Source organism: Labeo rohita, chromosome 5 (genome assembly GCF_022985175.1).
Source record: "Labeo rohita strain BAU-BD-2019 chromosome 5, IGBB_LRoh.1.0, whole genome shotgun sequence".
Lineage (NCBI taxonomy): Eukaryota > Metazoa > Chordata > Actinopteri > Cypriniformes > Cyprinidae > Labeo > Labeo rohita.
Window position 1 is genome coordinate 23,435,722 of NC_066873.1, and position 14,895 is coordinate 23,450,616.

General features: G+C 36.5%; 1 protein-coding gene across 6 annotated transcripts in view; it reads right to left on the minus strand.

Moving 5' to 3' along the window:
• klhl13 (kelch-like family member 13) overlaps positions 1–14,895 on the minus strand; it is a 63,828-nt gene that overhangs the window by 27,785 nt on the left and 21,148 nt on the right. The window contains exon 1 of one of the 6 annotated variants that reach the window (XM_051109651.1): positions 12,103–12,614. The exons of 4 other annotated variants lie outside the window; for them this stretch is intronic. In XM_051109651.1, the coding sequence (XP_050965608.1) occupies positions 12,103–12,200 (98 nt within the window). In that variant the 5' untranslated portion in view covers positions 12,201–12,614. Of the gene's footprint in view, positions 1–12,102; positions 12,615–14,895 lie in introns of those variants that run through there. One more of the 6 variants, XM_051109654.1, reaches the window with a different exon arrangement.

Consider the following 14,895-nt stretch of genomic DNA (forward strand, 5'->3'; position numbering starts at 1 on the left):
GGTGTCGATTCATCGATTAAAGGAAAGGATTACAGGAATTTTCCAGGAACATCTTAAGCTCTTTCGACTGTATCCATGTCATGTTGTCAATTACCTCAGGATATCATGTCAACTCTCCCCTCATGTTATAAGGACAGGAAATGCAGTAATGCGCTTACAATGGAGGCCAACGAGTTCAATAGAACAGCATTTATTTACTGTGACTTTTGATCAATGTATCCTTACTTAAGTTTGAATTTAAAGCTGAATTGTCCCTTTGTGATGGGATTACTTTTTTTTTTTTTTTAAGTGAATGAACATTTGATTACACATTACAGACGTCATTTGATAAATGAATAAAGTGACTAATGTGCCACTCATTATTTTATCATGTAGTGTAGGAGCGTGTGTGGCTTCACACTGCTGGTGTGAAAGTGCATGTAGGAGTGCGTAATTTGTAGGAAGAAATGTGGGGTTCATTTTTTTGTTTTAATGCATATTGAAAATCCAGAAAAATCCTCCTGATTTCATGCCAGGGTGTGCGTGACTCACATGGCGACTCAGATTTGCTCGCTGACAAAAACAGATTTATCCCCCATATAATGAGGAGGATTGGCGTGTTGATTGAAAGGGTGATGATACAGAGACAGCCGACTCTGATGAAGAGCTCAGATACTGACAGATTAGCATGAAACAACAAGATCAAACGAGTGCATCGTGCTATAAGACAGACATTTCTGTTCAAAACTGGGGAGGTGAAAAATAATACAGTCCAAATGATGCATATGAAAAGAATGGTGCTACAGCAAAACACGTGCATTTTAAACATAAAATATTTCCAATAACCATGTTCTATCTTTGCAGTCAAATTCATTAATTGCTTTCCATTGGAAGCAGTATCAAAAATGGTGAATGTCAAAATTAATGAGATTCAAATTGGTTTTATGTTTTCCAGTTTCATTTTTTTTTTTTAACCAAACTCTGTTTTACATTATTTTCTGGATTCCATTATAATGGTTTCATTAAATTTTAATAATCAAAAGCATCTCTAAATAACTGATTTCATTTAAAAAACTAATGTATTGTTACTATTACTATATTTCTGTCACAGTTTCTTCAAGTTAAAAGGAATAGTAAAATGCTAATGAAGTGATTCTTAGAGCAGTTCTAGAGATTGTTTATGTTTACATGTACTCATATAATGAGCCTGAAAACACAGTGAGCGCCATGCACGCTTTTTGTGTGCCATTCATTCACGCAGAGACACGCAGAACATGCAGGATAGTATAGATATGAAAATAGTATTTTTGCGGCTTAATATGCACAGACATTAGTCCATATCACATTTTGATATAAGTGTACTGTCCTACTTTTGATTTATTCATCCAAAATTTGGCAAATTCTGGACTCCGGGTAAATTACATTTCTTAATTTCTGTGATTCTACATCATAAAGCCCTAGGGCTAATTATACATATTATAACCCAATGAAAATATGACACAATTTAATTTTATAGATACAAAACTGATTTTAAATGAAATTCCTTAATTTAATGAATCCCTTTGTATTGTTTTTAACAAATATATGATGCATTTTCCTAACATTCTATTCCAGGCCTAACAATGCATATTATATCATAACATATGCAACAATTTAATATTATGGATAATTTTTCAATCTGAATTGAGAAATCTATGTAAATAAACTGAAGTATACTGATGCTTTTTTGCCATAAGAACATTTTATATTATTAGAAAAAAATAATAATATAATTTTACATTGATATTCCTATGACAGTAATAGCCATATATTGTAAATCAACTGCACTGTAAAATAAAAGAAAATGAATATTTAATAGGTATATTATTTTTGCTTTACAGTAGGGAAATTACAATACTGCTTTTCTAATTTGTACACTTGAAAGAGACATTTTTAATTTGGACTGCAGTAATGTTACCCATTTAAACTGTCAGCAATTCACACTGCTCTTTTAAGTGTTTTTTTGTTTGTCTGTTTTTGACAGAAATGGCTGTAATCACCTGTCGCGAAAATAAAGCATAACTGGCACACTAACAGGCACATTAAACTCACATTACATGCGATAAACCTGCATTCACTGTGAACTGAGTCGTTCTGAGATGCGGAAAAAAAACGAATCACAAGCCATACTGAGCCATATTGTGCTTTCACTGAAAGCCATATTGTGCTTTTAGTTTTAGTTCGTTTGACAGATACTGTGCCAAAGCATAATGGCACAAAACACAATATTAAAAACTAGGGATGCACGATATTATCGGACTGATATCGGAATCGGCCGATAATGACTTCAAATGTAAATATCGGCATCGGCCCGATATGAAACATTATGCCGATATGTTTTGCCGATAAGATGAATATGTTAACTCACATGTGCTAAGGGTGTGCTAGGGATTAGATCATGTCAGCAGTGTGGCTCATTCTTGAAGCAAAGTTTTGACTGAATGAGGAGTAGATTCACTGTTTTGGATCGCTGCATTTAAACTGAGAATACACATACAGAATGATGCATAGCAATAGCACGTGCAGTGGCAGCAGCGGCTATAGGAGAAAACGCGCCGTTGTTCCATTTGGGATAATTTACTGTTGCCTGTTTCATATCCAGTCACTAGATCGCTAAATGCACATTTTAAATGGTTTTATGGTGCTCTTTGTTGTATTTTGAAACCCAATGGCTGTGTTTGCACATGACATGATCTGCATTTAAAATAAAAAGTAATTACGGCGCGCGGTCAGTGAATTCTCTTTCTTCGGCGGCGCGACGGCAAAACACACTGTTGCTCATATGAAACATTTTTCGTGAATATGACACAAGTGAGGTACAAAGCATTCTTTATAAGTTAAATAATTGGTTAGCAGGCAAATGTTAGTAGCGACCATACTTTTGGATTCATGCCGTTCGAGCCAATACATTTAAAGCCATAAGCGGCTGTGTGTCCTGTTTTCCCGGTTGGTCACGAATTGCCACAAACTTAATAATATTTATAGTTTCTTTTCACAAATCATCACCGTCTCACCCTTTAATTTCGCAGGTTTGTTTTCTTGTCATTTACTTTTAATCCATGTTGTCGGATCATTTATGCGGGTAAACTGCGTGTGGGAAATAAAAGATTTCGTGGCAATAAATTAAGAATTCGTTAATACGACTTTTTAATTCGTTCCCTTATTTTACAAATTAATAAATTAATAAAACGTAGGAACGAATTAACAAGTTGTAGGAAATAATTATGTTCGTGTCCTGCAGCCCTGTCAGAGCGAAGTGCACCATATAAAATAATTAGAAATTATAATTAAACATGACTTAGTGACTACATTTCTATTACTTTCTTTCCATGTTGAATGCCTTTGTATTGCAGGGCTCTAGACTGATCAAAACTGTCACATTTTTTTTTTTTTTTAAATGTGCAAGTTAAAATTTGACATGGTCGCACTGCTCCATACAGCGCGGGTTACAGAGTTACAAAGCCGTGGCATATTCAGGATTTCACTGATCACGCGAAGAGTAGTTTTCGTTGTGAGCGCTTCGGGTGTAGAGCCTGGTTTGTATTTGTAGTGTCAGCACGAGCCAGGCGGTGACGGCAAAAAGGACGCGACTATTCTGGAAAGATTGCGGACGGAGGATTTGGTTTTCGAGTAGGGTAAAAGACCGCTTGTTAAACCAGAGAAGGTAAACATGTTGGTATTCTTGTGCAAAAAGGGTGTACTGTTTTGCCAGTTGGTCACGAATTGCGACATAACTTAATATTTTTATTTTCCCAAATCCTCACCGTCTCACCCTTTAATTTCTTAGGTTTATTTTCTTGTCATTCACTTTTAATCCATGTTTTCGTATCTCTTACTGTGATAAATTGCGGGTGGGAAATAAAATATTTTGTGGGAATAAATTAACAATTCGTTAATACTACATATTAATTCGTTCCCTCATTTTACAAATTAATAAATTAATAAATCATAGGAACGAATTAAGAAATTGTAGCAATGAATTATGTCCTGTTCATGTCCCGCAAAGCACCCTCACAGTCACCCAGTTTAGTTCTACTTTTCTGTTTTCGTTTTGAAATGTTGTATTCAGATTGCAAAATCGAAAGTGAAAGCATCCGAAGTTCGGCTTATAACATAGCAAAAGTGAACTTAATTTACAAAATTCAGATCATAAATAATGCTAGTCTACTGATGAAAAAGAAGGGATTGAATGTAAACCACTCATTACTATTTATTTAATCCTAACAAATAAGTTATTGTTAAAAACTAACTTTCCAAATAAAATGATATATATCGGTATCGGTATCGGCCAAAATGAGATGAAAAAATATCGGCATATCGGATATCGGCAAAAATCCAATATCGTGCATCTCTATTAAAAACTACCCTTTTTGCCCAGAAGACCTATCATTTCATATCGTCATGTGACCACAATAAAATCAAGACCACGATATTGATACCTTTTATGGATAATTTGGTGAACGACTGTGATGACAGGATGGTAAGGTTGATTTCAGATCAGTGTAAACACAGATGAAGCCACAGTCACTAAATAGTACCATACAGCACAAATGTCACGCAATAAACAAAAACAACCTAACAACGTATCCAAGCGGGAAAAAACGAGATCCCCGCGGCTCAACATTTTTCACATAATTTCCCCAAACTATAAACAAGCGTCTCACATCTGCCATTTTACATTGTGCATAAAGGCCCCTCACGGACAAGTGTGTGCTGAAGCGTGCCCAATGCGTTTGTTTGTGCCTGTGTTTCCAATCCCATAATGTTGTACAGACCGTTTTGTAGTCAAATAGTGCGTTGTTTCCATTAGTTATTGAAAGAAACAAGCAGCATCCATCGCTCTGCTTCTTATTTGAAGTTAGCATGAAATCAAAAGGTCTGTTATCCAACTGTGGTGGCAAATCTTTGATTCAAACACACAGTTATATGATGCTGATTACAGTCTGCTCCGTACTTGACCAAGGGCTGCTCACCAATTCTTCAACAATGTGATTCACATTTAAACTTAAATCTGTGTCTTCACACTTCAATCATTTTTTAATGAAATAACATGCTTATTAATTGCAAAACAAGTCACATTTGCAGCATGGCTTTGGTAAACATGAGGCCCGACTCAATGGAGCACATGTGGTGCTGTTTTTATATATTACCACGTGACCACTCAGGGACGTCCAGCTGCTGCAATTATGAATTGTTCTGACCTTAAACTGAGTTCAAAGGAGGTATATGCTTTATTTTTATCACACATGCAGGGAGATGAACACAAGCCATCTGCTGCAGAACTTCTGCATCATTTACAACCAAAATCAGAAATGATCATCTATTCAGTTTTTGTGAATTTATGTGAAGCGACTCAAGATTAAACATCATAGATGGATTTATACATATTACATTCAAAAACATTTCTCAAAAAATAATTAAACTTCAAAGATCCTAAATCTGAGTTGATTACACGGTAAACTAAATTGAGCAGACTATGCGTTCTTCTTTTTCCATTTCATTTCTTTCAACCTTCTCTCAACCTTCACAACACCCATTTCTTTCCTTCTCTGGGCTCATTCTCTTCATCTTTCATCCCCTCCTCATCTCCTTTTTCTATCCCATTTCTTCCAACCCTCTTCTCCAACCCTATCTGAGGTGATCTTGAGGTGAAAATTGGATTCCTGCATTTCCTCTCTGATGCATAATGACTGAACAGATGTGAGTAAATAAAGATGGATACACACAAAAAGAGTGATGGTAGGTCAAAAAGAGAAAGTGTGACAAATCTGCTGCCTTCTCTCTTCCGCCAGGCTAATGTCAAAGGAAGTGTGGACTCTTAACATGACGAATATGGTTTTGATATTATAAAGTATGCTGTGCGTGTCACATTAGTTACAGTTATTTGGATGACGCTCAGAGGCAGCAGTCAAGGTGTGGGAGTACAACTAACGTAAGAAACTTTGTCTGGCAAGAGCACAAGTGACTTACACCAAACAACATGCTACTGAAGTACTGACTTATTCAATTTAATCCCATTAATACAAATCACACGCTCACATGCAGCACCCAAAATGAACACTTACCAAGTGCCAAATAAAAGTAAAAATTGGCTTTGGGATTGGGAGTTACTCACCAGTTGGCTGGTAGCTTCATTAAGAACTGCAGGGCCCAAAATTAACTTTAACTCACCGGCCAATAGCAGGGAAACTGTGTAAAGATTAACTAATAGTTATGAAACAGTATATTGCATTATTATTTTTTTCCTTGTATGTGAGATAAATAGCACATTGTGACAGGTGCAGTTTCACTAGTAACTGTCTCATTTCTTATAAATGACACAGTGACCTACACTGTTTGTTTCTTTTCATTTAATCAAAATACAGTAAAACAATAATATTATAAAATATTTAGGGCTGTCAGTTTAACGTGTTAACTTAATTAATTAGTTATGTAAAATAACACAATTAAAATATTTTAAACGCAGTTAGCACGCTGACACCGCTGTACCACCACCAGACCTGTACGTCATCTTATATTTCATATAGTTGACTGTTGACAAATATGATGCAGGGTAACAACTCCATAAATGCAGTTATGCCCTAAAATGATATTGGTGCAAAAAATGCCCGTATGTGTGTTGTCTCATGTTTATATATATCACACGATATCACACAACAGCAAGAGCAATGTGACACAAGTGCTGATTTTGCCCCGATCTATCACAAGTTTAAATGCGATTTTATACAACAGTTCAGTAAATAAGAAGTTGATATTGTGTTATATTTTAAACACAATATTTTCCTCAGTTTTGCAGAGAACACATCACCTTTGAAGCTGCAGCAGAATTGTTGCGCATCTCTGAGCAACACAGCGGTGTTTAGTTTCTGAATGAATCCACGTTTTGAAAGAATTGTGTGAATCAATGATTCAAAGGCCCATTCATAAAGAGAGCCATTTACTTCTTTCCTGAATGAATTAGTCGTTTGAATGAATTCAATCAAATGAATGACTCATAAAGACATTTATAATGTATATTATATATATTAAAGGGATATTTCACCCCAAAAATTTACATTCTGTCATCATTTACCTGCTCTCATGTCATTTCAAACCTTTCTTTTGTGGAACAATAATAGTTACCAATGACTTTCACTGTATGAACAAAAAATACTGAGATGTTTCTCAAATTATCTTCTTTTATGTCCCATAGTTTATGTTAGGACATTGCAGCCTAAATGTTTATGTGTAATAAATTTTATGTTGAATCAATAAAATAGTTCTTTCTAAAGCTACAGTTTGTAATGTCTACTTGATACTTTCTCATTTAACACAAAAATAGCTTTAAATAATCTTTTGTGGGTATTTTCAGGCAAATTTATTTTGCAATTAATTAGATTGATTAATCGAAACATCAGGTAATTAATTAATTAATTTTTTTTAAATCGACCGACAGCCCTAAAAATATTATTATAATATCTGTTTTCTTATTGACAATATTTTAAATTGTAATTCATTCCTGTGATGGCAGCTGAATTTTCAACATAATTTCCTCCAGACTTCAGTGTCACGTGATCCTTCAGAAACCATTATAATATGCTGATTTGGTGTTCAAGAAACATTTCTCCAGGAGAAAAATTTGCAGAATAGAATGCTAATGTATAGCTGAAAATAAACAAAATTCTATTCATTAATGAATAAAAAAAACAGCATATCGATATATGCTTAACAAATGTTTTTGATCAATTTAATGCATCCTTGTTGAACAAGAGTATTGATTAAAATTCTACTGACCTCAAATTTTTGAACAAAGGTATATATAATGCCACTTTTATTATTGTCACTTCTAATCGAGTTTCAGAGCCTGTGGAAATATCTGTGACCAGTAAGTTCTCTCAATTCAACCACCGCTGACAGGTGTGGCAAAAAGTTAATTTTGGATCCTGCTCACATGTCATACCATGTGCTACATGGAGTGCTGGTGAGGTCACATGATCAAAACAGCTAGTCAACTAGAGAACTGTAACCCGTACCACTATATTATCACTCAAAACAGACCTCAACACCTGTCAGAAAACAATATTTCACTTATAGGTGAAAGAAATTTGTTTTGAAGTAAAACAAATGCACACATTTTGGAAAAAAAATAAATAAATAAATACACCCAATTGTTTGAAAGCTTAGTATGTACTTGACAAACAAAGTATGAAATTGACAAATAAAATAATAAAGATATTGATACTTTGTGATGCCCTTTAACATTTAAACAGAGTGTGGACAGACGTTTTAACAAATAAATATTTGATATGAAACAATATTCTATGAAAATCTTGTTAACTGAAATAATATAAAATATTAAATTTATTGCATTGTACAGCAATGCTATGTGCACTAAATACACAGCACTCAGCCCACAGGACGCCTTACTTTTAAGTTCAGTGTGGAAGAAATGGATCTTTAATGTCATTTTTTTTTTTTTTTTTATATCTTGAAATAGCTTTTATGTAAAAAGATCAAAAAAGACAGTCTAAACCCAGATGTAAAGCATGCTAGAGAAACCAGCTGGTGGCCTCCTCCAAACAGAATTTTGACTGAAAGTGTACAAAAATCAAAAAACATAAAAATTAATAAAGCAGCCTTCTCTCAATCTGCAGCAGTAAGAAGTCTGACACATCCCATCCTTTCATCTGAGATCACAAGGTAGAAAGAAAAGTCGAAACACAGACAGAATCCAACGTGAAAGGTGAATGTGAAAAGGACGAACTACTGTCTGTTCTTGCCGACATTTCTTTGGGTTTGACACCATCTTCACAAGAGACTAAAGCACATTAGACAAGTGCTGGCAGCAAAACAAACACACCCTGAATTTCCTGGACGACCCTGATACCAAAAATTTTAGGTCAACCTTTTATCATCATAATGTGCATCAAGGTCAAGGCCAAGGTCCTTTTAGCAGCAGATGAGCAGGACTTTGGATCTGTCAAGACTGTCTACCGTCTTCACCTGTGTCAACAAACACGCACTTGTGTGTGCGTCACTCTCTCCCCCCCCTGCGGCAGAAGCTCTCCGGCTGTCACTCCTCATCACTCTTTTAAGCTGAAGCCCTAGAATCCTCCAAGTCACAAATATAAGAAAGTTCTTTTTTATTCTTGAATGTGTCCTCAGGACTTGTTTGCTTGAGTTTTGTGGTGATGCATTCTCATTCAAACTCTGTGCACTTAAAATTGTTTGCAATTTACTGTGCAAGTGTTTTAGTGAGTACGGACACCTCTCCTTTGCCCTACCGAGCGTGAAATCCTCACTACAGGCGGCGGGTATATTTAGAGGCGAGATAACACATCAGGAGTACACACAACGAAATGAATCCTCACCTTCTGAACACCACATGCACTTTAACTTCAATTTGATGACTGCAATTTGATAAAAGCACAAAGCCATATTGCAAATTCAGTTCGTGCAGCTCTAATTCGCAATAATGTTCTGTGTATTAAAAGTGTGTGCTGCAGTTATGTCGTCTGCTGCTTTAAATGCTCAAGCTCACTACGTTGGGTTCTGATTGGATATCAATGTAGCATTGTTCATCAGCTGGAAAAAATAATTCTGAAAGAGACTGCCATTATATTGTTCCTCTGTGGTGTGAACTTCTCTGTTCTCATTGAATTAAACGATTATTGAAACTTCCTAGTCCATCCATGGGATGAATGTGCAAACTCTCACAAGTTCTAGTTTTTTTAGCAGCTGGCAAAAACATCCTGTTGTTCAATATTTTTTGTCTCAACACACACACACGCACACAAAGAGAATGATTCATGTGTCCAAGAGGCATCTCTCCTCCCATTAAAAAATACAGAGACCACAGCTCACCCTGTAATCACACACAACACACAGCCAAAGCAGTAAAAATAGACTTTGTTTTTACTGGGCAAGGTTCGACTGGGAGGGGCGACAGTAGGGTCAGGAACTCAACACTGTAATCCACAACCCCAAAACTTTAAATCTGAGAAGATACAGACACATATACATAAACATAGTTTATTGATTCCTTAAGGGGAAATTTATGAGGGCTGTATATGCACAACAGAGTTATGGCTAGAGAGACTAAGAAAGACAGAAACACAGACAGAGAGGAGAGAGAAACTATTAGCAAAACAAAAGAGACAACCAAGGCATTTTCTCAGATGCAGCCTTTAACTCGAATTGAATTGAACTAGCAAAACCACTTTCAAACGAAGACAGATATAGCCTATGATTAGCAAGACAGACCAGCATTTTAAACTCTCGCTTCACAGTTAACTCTCAAATCGCTCACGCAAACAGCTGCTCACGGTTTCAACTCCGCGCCTGAGGCAAATGAAGATCTAAAATGAATAAAAGGAGATAAATAGCAGTACGGTCTTATCAAATAATGGTGTAATAGTCCGAATAAATGTATAGGTCATAGTATTAGGATCGGATAGACTCAAAACTGCCATATATTAACCTTATATTGTAATCCTTGCAATCACAAGCTGTAATCATTGCCTTGTAGTAGGACAGCATCATTTTGTCTGTTTAACTGAATAGATGACCATATCTAACTATATAACTGTATATTATCACCCTATGAACATCACTTTGTTGCCACAGGATGGGCTCCACTTCATTAATACTAATTTTCATCCCTTGAATCAGTCACATCTGGCTTTTAGATTGTAAAACTTTGAAACACGTATTTTCTGTAGCAGCTTTAAAACAATATCCAATGTGAAAAGGACTTTATATATAAACGTGAATTTAGCTGAATGATACTACATTGTTAAATTAATTTATGACAGATTATATGTGACCCTGGACCACAAAACCAGTCTTAAGTAGCACAGGTATATTTGTAGCAATAGTCAAAAATACATTGTATTGGTCAAAATGATCGATTTTTATGCGAAAAATCATTAATGTGAAGATCATGTTCCATGAAGATATTTTGTACATTTTCTACCATAAATATAATCAAAACTTAATTTTTTGATTAGTAATATGCATTGCTAAGAACTGTATTTGTACAACTTTAAAGGCGATTTTCACAATATTTTGATTTTTTTGCACCCTCAGATTCTAGATTTTCAAATTGTTGTATCTCAGCTAAGTATTTGTCATATCCTAACAAATCATATATCAATGGAAAGCTTATTTAGATGATGTATTAACCTCAATTTCAGAAAAATTCACCCTTATGACTGGTTTTGTGGTCCAGGGTCACACATGAGGATCCTGAATGTGATTTACAAAAACATTTACTCCATTAAAATGCCATTATTTACATGACTGTTGACAAAAAGGTTAAAAACTCATGGCATATTAAAATCTCATTAAATTTAGTGGCTTCACTGGTTGAAAGGCGCTTGCAAAAAATGCAGTTAGGAATACATTAAAAGGGCTTTGTTAATTATTGTTGCAATAATAAAATGTTTTCTTAATGGGTTTGTTTCAACTGGGCATTGACACATAGCACTCTAGTGCGCACTGAACCACATAAGATCACGTTAAAAGACACGCTGCTGCTTTTCTAGTACACATTTGAAGTTAGTCGTGCATTGGTGTATTAACCGTGCCGAGCGAAAGCGCTAGCGGTCATGTTCCGTGTATCATCCAGCATCAGTGCTGCATCCTCCAGCAGCCCACCGGGCCCCCACCCACCATCACACAACACTAGCGCTCGAATCCAGGGCGCACGACACGCCAGGACAAAAGACTGCTTCGCTGGCTGTTATCTTGGCCCGGTGCTTACCTAAACTCATAAACAGAGCCGTGAGAAGCATTCAGAGAGAGTAGAGAAAGCACATGAAAATCCGTGCGTTGATTCAGAAAACTAGGCGGCGCGCAGAAGCACGCTAAACGTTATAAAACGGGTCTCAAGACCTCTCTAAACGTTCACAATTAGGTTACAGAGAAACGAAGGGAGGCGACACCGACCCCGAAACAAGCACAGCATCAGCATCCTTAACGAACGACTAAAGACGGAATATAAACACACTCATGCGCCCTCGGTTACTGACGGTCACATTTTAAAACACACACACGGACGGACGCTTGCACGCACTTCGACGCGTTAATATTACAGCTACTTACATGTATGCTGGCGAGAGTGGGGAGGACCTGGACGTTTTAAGGACGGGCACGGGAAATTTCCAGCTGACGGGCGAACCGCTTTTCCATTTCAACGGCATGTTTTTCCAGTCAGCACCTCTGAGATACAGCGCGAATCAGAATAGCCGTCAAGAGCGAGTCCATGAAGAGGCGACCAGCGCGGGCTTCCATCCCCGGCAGCCCTCACCGAGAGCAGGGAGGAGGAAGAGGAAAATAAAGAGGAGGATCAGCCGCCGATACAGGCAGCTTCTGTTTGAGGCAGTGCTTCTCTGATTGAGGCAGCTCTGTCTGAATACCGCAGCGAAGGTTGGCGGAAACCGGGAGGAATGACACTTAAGCCTGAGCCGAGAGGTGAAAAGCAGGTGTGCCTGAGCCGAGCATCATCTCCTGAGAAAGAGAGAGGGATGATGATGATGATGGAGGGGAGGAAAAAATAGGCACCGTCGCGTCCGGTCAGCGCAAGGAAGAGGCATGCGCGGTCGGTGCACTGGATGTTCAGCTATAGTGCCACCTTGTTTGAATGCAGGCTGAGTATGGCAAGCCGCGTTAACGTTCATTCACTTAACTACTACCGATTGTAGGTTAATAGAACTTATTTGTTTAATAACTACAGAAAACCAATAAGCCATTGAATATCTATTTCTTTAAATTATTCATTACATACTATTAATGTTTGCCAGTGAATTTTATCCACATTATTCTTCAATGCAGAAGCTTATGGGCGACAATTCCAGTTCTTTAGGTGCTATAGGGAAATAATGAGGAAATATCATTTGTACGTATTTTTGCACATTGCCGTTTAAAAACTAGTGATTTTAAGCCGTTGAAATGCAATCAGCAGTGAAAGAGAACTCATTATGATAAATGCACACGCTGTCAGAGAGATGTGCACACATGAAGACGGTGCTCATAGAGCGCAGGAGTATTTAACTTTGAGTTATTTTTGCAGATTTATAGGCCTTTGAATGGTTATATATGCACACTTGCATGTGTCAAAATACCTGTTTTTGCAAGTATCCTCATAAACACCATAATTTAGGTCTAAACAGCTGAGAAAGAAAACATGTATCAATATATTGGATCCAGGCAGCTCTTAAAGTGACAGCAGTCTAATATTCCTGTAAGTAAGCTTAGGCCCACAAGTAAGCTTATGGTTGAGACTTCTGGTTCATTAGCCGTAGGGGAATAATGAGAAGAATAACAACATGCACTAAATAGATAAAAACTGTTTGCACTACAAACCATTGGTGTGTCTTAGTGTAAGGCACACCAATTCGCAATGTCAAGCAGCAAAACAAGCTGTTTTATACAGCTAAAAATAGCTGAACATGGATGAGACCGGAAGCCAGACCCATAAAATTTACAAATGGCCACGCACACTCTTGCGGGAAAAATAAGGTGGATAGGGATCTGTGCTTCACATATCAACTACGTATAATTAGTTTGTATTTCACTGGTTGCTACTTTAAATTTACTAGTAGCATTCAATCATTCACTGTTATGCTGTTCTTAGTAGCAACAGTAGTTTTATACAAATTTCTCTTAAACATTTCAAATTATACTAGTAGGAAACTGTGAAGTACCCATTTTGACCAGACATTAGATACGATCATTTAAAAAACAATTATAATATATACATATATATATTACTAAAAAAACATACATACGTCTCTCATCTACAGGCACCAGTGTCTATAAAAATTACTGGAAAAGTTACTAGTAACTAAGCCCCAATATCAAATGGACTATAGTTAGTTTAGCTAGTCAGAAGTAAGCTAATATGTGAACCACAGATCACTATTATTTTACAGTTACTATTACAACAGTGAGTGGCAAACACGCTATTAAGATCTACTATGTAATTACTATTTAATAACGACTAATTTATAGTCACCATTAGAATAAGTACTATTATCGAATGCACAGTACCTAGCGAAAATTAAAAATAACCTTTTAAAATGAATACTAAATTAAGTAAAACTAACAAAAAGATTCGCTAGTTAGTTTTAAGTACAAAAATAAATGTTAAACTGGCTTGCCATAGCTGACTGCAGAGAGCTAGTATGTGAAAGAGAGGCTCAGCACTCAAATAGGAGTTTAATGACCCGGTATAAAATACAACACACGACTACAGGCACAAGAAATATATAATCCGAGTATGATTCTCTTGAACATTAAAGAACATCACTTCTGTTCCTCAGTGTTGTATAATGGTGAAGAATTCCTCTCTGATGTCCATTATGAGAGACAGGTCTTTTCAAAACATCTCTAGCTAGGCGGCGCAAGCAGGGCACAAACTCCACCGCGGGGCTCTTCACCCACTGCCGTGACAGCACATGTCAAAGAGGAGACAGAGAGGAAAAGAAAGAGCTTCCACATTCGTTTCTGCGATTATGTCCGTCTTCATTTAAACTGCTGACAAAAAGTCAAAGTAGATGTCCTTTAACTTATTCAGTCGCTTTCTGGATGTGCCACAATGTTTAAAAACGTGACCTCACTTAGTTTTTTCACACCATCCAAGGTGTATCTTTCCTTACCTCTCTTTCTCTCCGTCTGTGAGTGCCCCTCTGTGTTTTGGTTTTCTTTTGGATCCAATGTAAATTCATTTTCAATTTAGTATTATAATAGTTTAAACTATGGTTCAAAAAATTGTGCTCAGTTTTTTTTTTTGTTTTTTTTTAAACTTACTTTATTTCAGCAAGGAAACTAATTAAACTAATGAAATTAATCAAAAGTGACAGTAAATTGTTGCAAAAGATTACTGAATAAATGCTG